This window comes from Paramormyrops kingsleyae, unplaced genomic scaffold (assembly GCF_048594095.1).
Source record: "Paramormyrops kingsleyae isolate MSU_618 unplaced genomic scaffold, PKINGS_0.4 ups184, whole genome shotgun sequence".
NCBI classification, from domain to species: Eukaryota; Metazoa; Chordata; class Actinopteri; order Osteoglossiformes; family Mormyridae; genus Paramormyrops; species Paramormyrops kingsleyae.
Window position 1 is genome coordinate 48,264 of NW_027326122.1, and position 5,419 is coordinate 53,682.

Genomic DNA, 5,419 nt, shown 5'->3' on the forward strand with positions numbered 1-5,419 from the left:
CAGACATGCCGAAAAGAGCCCCGTATTTTTACTGCTTCATGGTAACAAATCACCGTTTGCCTAAAAGTCAACCATTTTATTATCTAGTATCCTAAGACATGTAGTTCCAAAATAAGATAGTTATCACAGACTGCAAGATTCAACAAGACCAGCCAACCCTATTCTGACTTTCATTCTTCGAGTGCTGAGCTATTCTGGGCATCACTTTGCCGTCCTTACCATGGCTAACTGAACCGGGGATGTCTTCCGGAGCAATCCGGACACTGACTGCCCCATTTGGCAGGAGCCAGTCGATTCTCCAGAGGCACACTGGCGTTCAGGGCAGACATCTCGATCACGTCTTGTCTCTCGCTGGGAAGCTCCAAATCTGAGCTGCTTTGAATGTTCAAATCAAATTAACTCAAAGTGCAACTACAATTGTTATGATGCGGTTCAAACAGACCTCATTCCAGGCATCCGTACAGACTGTCAGGCCCTTCCGAAGTCTGTTACCCCTCATCTCAGATGTTGATGTTAACCGCTTGAGTAAGTGACCTGTGGGTCGCACTTAAACTACTGTAATACTTGGGGCAACGACAAGGTCTTAAACTTTATACATTGTCAAAAAAAACCCCAAAATAATTATACTAGAAAAGTGTGACTTTATTTCACATTTAAAGAGTTATTTCACATAAAAAGTGCATACAAGAAAATAATACAGTGCAATCAGGATGTACTTGGGCCAATTGATTAGAAATTAAGAGCTTTAAATTTGATGAAAGAATAATCTGCCCAACCTTGCACGGTGGAATAATCTACCCACATCACTTTTGGGAAGAGTAGCAACAATCAAAATGATGATCTTGCCAAAAATTAACTACATGTTCTCAATGGTTCTCAGTCCCTCTCCCCTGAACGATTTCCTCTGCACCCCATAATCGAAGAACAGTTCCTCCCCAACATTAATCCTGTTCAGGGCCAAAAGCAAAATAACGTCCTGTCCCCCGACGGCTGGGCTGTACAGTCTTGGCCGGAGGTTGGCCTTCTTATGGGAATGATTAATCAGCCGGCCAAAAGGCTGTATGCCCGGGTGACAGGCACACTCAGACTTATGGCTGTTCCGGAAGAAGAACATGTAGCCAGATCCTTCTTCCTTCGTCGATGAGTGAATCCGCTGGCCCTCAGTGGCTGTGACTACCGGCCCGTGGTAGTCACACACCACCTCACCAGCCTGGAACTGCCGGGTGGAGCAGACTCCCTTCCCCTTCCCCGCAATGTCCATCACCACAAGTCCCTTCCACTTCTGGTTGTGGATGAGCTCCTGGATGTGGCTAGAGTCCACGGCAGTGTCCACCGAACCCACTGGTCTCCAGTCCTTCAGAACGCTGGCCGCGCTGGGAACGTTACTTTTCCAGCCTTGGTTCCTGATCCAAGCGTCGACCCGGGACTCGGTGGGCTGCCGTCTACCAAAGTGTGCTGTCAAGAACAAAGTAAATTGTTGTTAGTTAAGAAGCCTATGTAGATAGGACCGTTTCACAGTAAAAAATGTCATTAGTGCTACAAACAATACTCACACAAGACATGCCGTACGCGCATCCTCATCTGGGCCTTCAGCCAGCGATCATAGAGCTGCCGCTGAAACCGGCCTGACGTCTGCGAGCGTGCTGTCTTGTCTGGGATGTCGCCATCCAGGGTCACGGGGTGGGTCCGAAGGAGCTGATCGAACGCTGCCTGGACATCCATCTGTTGGTTGGATGCCAGGGCAGCATCCCGTGCGGCACCACAGGCAGAACAGCTGGGTCCTTCCTCTGCGGAGTCAGCGCTGAGATAAAAATTAAAAAAAAAAAAAAAAACACCACAAACGTTTAAGGTTAGTGTTCAGTGGTGAGGGCTTTGGTTGTGTGTCTTGATGTTGGTAAGTGTGTTGACAAACAGAAAACATGCCTACCTTGAGTCACCTGCCAGCTTCTTCAGCAGCTTACTGGCCAGCACCACATTCCGCGACTGCTTCATCCGGTAGTGCTCGTCAGCCGTCGCAGTGGAATGAGTGAGGTAATCGACCACCAAGGACTTCTCTTGGTCCGTCAAGTCCTTGGTGGCCGTCTCAAAGATGCGCCGGGCCGTCTGGTAGGTGACTGGATCCAGCTTGTATCTAAAATACAAAAATACATTTATTAATACGTCTCACACACGTATGTAGAACATATTATAGGGGGAATTAATCATGATGATCAGCTCACTTTTGGTGCAGCCGGTTGAGGTCATTCGAAGCGTTGAACACCGGCCTGCCTGTGGTGGAGACGAAGAACCGTTCGTCTCCTCCCAGGTCATCCAGTGTCGTCCGGCTCCTCTTGGAGCTCAGGAGCTGTGGCCGTACCTGGGTGAAGTAGATGTCGAACCACTGTTGGCAGAGGAAAACAGATTAAATCGCTGCTCTTGAAATAAACTATGAAATAAATCTTATCAAACTTGATATACTTACCGTCTCCTCCTCAGAGGACAATGCAAACGTGGCCGCTTGCTGCGCCGACGTCTTGTGTTCCTTCACCACAATCACCGTATGGTCGGCCTCGGACGTGCTCCTGGTCATCCACTCCTGGACCTACACAATACAATGATGTCCCACTGATAAATAAGAGTGTCGGCAAAAAGGAAAAGTGAAGACAAAAAGAATACAACACTTACGGTCATGTGCTCCACCACGCCTGGTGGCTGGAGATGCTTCAGAATCACCGTGGCCTCCAGGTAGTAGAGGACAAGGCAGCACTCTGCACACTCCAGGGGCATCTCCTCTGGATACACCTTGCCAAGGACTGCCAAGAAGTCGTTCTTGGCAGCCCTCAGCACGGCCCAGCAGTCCTCTGGACTCTTCTCTGGGCTCATCTCCGTGAGAATGACATGACTATGTGGGTGGGAGAAGAAAATTCAATTACTGTCAATCCTAATCAATACAGTACACATTTTAATAAAATGTGCTCACAATGTAAAATGGCTCTGCTTCTCCATGCAGTGCACTCCAGGAGCAGTGAGGGAGATAAAAAAAAACATTATGAGTGTGTTAAACACAGTAGAGGAGATGTATAATCAAATCATAATATGGAATTTAACGGGTGTTGACAGTTGAACTTACCTCCTTTGCGTCATCTCCTTACTCACCAACTTTGCAGAGCTCTGCTGGAGTGAGCCCAGGTACTCCACGAAGAACATTGCCTCATTCCACAAGGCAATGTTGTCACGCCGGAGGTCGGTGGCCACGGTGTGGTACTTGAGGAATCTGTCAGAGGAAGAACATGTATGTAAGTATCCATATGTACATAAACTTGTACATGCCACCATGACAATAGTGGGAGGACTGAACTTCCTTGAAGAAAACAGATACGACAATACAACACAAACCTACAATATACTGTTAAAAATCTACATGCTACCAACCTCTTCAGGCTCTTCATGTAGTTGACCTGAGTCTGCCTGGAGAGACCAGCCTCAGTCAGCTCCCGAAAGAAGAGCTTCGTCTTCTCCCTCTCCCTCAGAAATTCAAGGGATGGCTCTTCAGGGTTCACAAAAAACATGAACCTGCTGACGTTTTCCACCTGGAAAATAAAATCGGCATTACTTAATGAATATATTGCGTAGATATAAAGCTCCAAAAAATAATAGAGTGAACTTTTATGGGAGACCTCACCATCTGCTTGAAATTCTCATTCAGGAGATCCTTCTCCAAGTATGCGGCGAAGCCCTTCAGGAGGGGATGGTCCAGAGAATGTTTCCGGTACAGTCCCTTCTCCTGCATCATGTGCCTGGAGGTCTGTGGCCACTGCACCTCCCGGGTACTGCCATGTGGAAAACATATTTCGTCTTAAAATTGCACCTTCAATTGGCTCACAAGCAAAAGCAAAAGGTATCAATGAAGCTGCAAATCCGAGACACTCATACTCACACTTGAAAGATCTCGCCGTTGCTGACACTGACTGCGTCCTCCGACTGCTCAGTCGCCGAGCTCTCCGGTCGCTGCACGGTTGTACCAGCCATCACAGGAACACTGCTGGTCTGCGCCGCTACTGCTGGGGAGGGGGTGTCAGGCACCACCATGTGGCGACGCTCCAGCTCCTGGATCATCCTTTCAGATAAATAAGTAAATAAAAAACTCTTAGTAAATGTCATACTGAAGAAACGACGCGAGATGTGTAAAAAAGACTGAAGAGTTTTCCCACCAACCTGCTCATAGGATTAGCATCATCCATAATGTCTCGCAGGTGCCTGTAGCTGAACACCCTGCCCCACTGCAGAACTTCAAGCACATCCTGCTTTGCCTTCTCCACTACTTCTTGGATGGCTTCTTTCGAAGATCTCTTCATGCACACCCTAGTCAGATGAACCGAGAGGCTTGCCTGTGTCTTCTTGCACACGGGGCAGAGCAGGAAATGCCTGTTGGAAGTACTGCGGATAAAAAAACAAACAAAAAAAAAACAATTAACAGTTTTATGTAACAGTCAAGGAAGTGTTACTTAAGATTAGATTTAATTCATGATTTTCAGGACCCATTCCAGTCATCATCATCAACATTGTTCATTCCTCAGTGGTTTGGATAAATAACATTTGCATATCTATTGTCATCCTGATGGGTCCCAGACTGAGAAAAGTAATTAGTAAACTACATGATCACAAATACTGAAACATGTTTACTAATTAGTTACATTTATATCAAGCAATACAAGCCCTTTGTGATCACTGCAAATAAAAAAATGGTATTCTACACTTTAATACCATCTTTACTACTAATTTAAAGATAATTAGTATAAAATACATTTTATTTGCATTGCACTTTATATTTTAGCAATCTCAAAAGTGCTACAGAAAAAAAATAAAGAGATAAAACAGGAGAATCTATAAAGTACCTTAACAAAATGCCTTTCTAAAAAGATGAGTTTTTAGTAATTAAAAAAAGTTGCTTCGAAATATTGTTTTCGTTTTGTAGTGGATGCAATTTAAGTTTTAACAATAGTAGTCAGTTTAAGAGACTTAAGCACAGTGTCAGTTTATCCGCAGTTTCTACACATTCAAATGCAATCATAAATTGATCATAACTTACGCCTTGGAAGCCATTCTTGACGAGTTCTTCGACAAAAGATGAAATCTTGAGCAGAATCTGGAGCTCTTGTCTCGCTGGAAGCAGAGGTAGAGTAACTGTACATGCGGAGGTCTCCTCTTAATATACCATTCTGACCGCGTTCCCTCCCCCCCTCGTAGCCCCGCCCACCCCAGCCCCAGTGTCATTCTGAGGGACACTTTGAAAGACAATTTCAAAAAATGTAACTTTTAAAAAGGATAAGAACTGAATTTATATTTCTAAATAAAGTGATAAATCGATAGTGCAGTTCTAAAACTTCTGCACCAATTCGCCACCACACCACAAATATATAGTGTATACTATAATATAATT

The 5,419-nt window shown here is 45.2% G+C and overlaps 1 protein-coding gene across 1 annotated transcript; it reads right to left on the bottom strand.

Moving 5' to 3' along the window:
- Nucleotides 1-1,536: 1,536 nt before the first annotated feature.
- On the bottom strand, nucleotides 1,537-5,193 carry LOC140587357 (uncharacterized). Its single transcript, XM_072708614.1, has 12 exons — nucleotides 5,069-5,193; nucleotides 4,195-4,416; nucleotides 3,917-4,096; nucleotides 3,662-3,809; nucleotides 3,412-3,569; nucleotides 3,110-3,253; nucleotides 2,960-2,993; nucleotides 2,665-2,881; nucleotides 2,357-2,380; nucleotides 2,220-2,268; nucleotides 1,928-2,131; nucleotides 1,537-1,801 (listed from the first exon to the last, which is right to left on the bottom strand). The coding sequence occupies exons 1-12, from the start codon at nucleotides 5,080-5,082 to the stop codon at nucleotides 1,537-1,539; spliced, it is 1,659 nt and encodes a 552-aa protein (XP_072564715.1). The 5' UTR covers nucleotides 5,083-5,193.
- Between the last annotated feature and the right edge of the window lie 226 nt (nucleotides 5,194-5,419).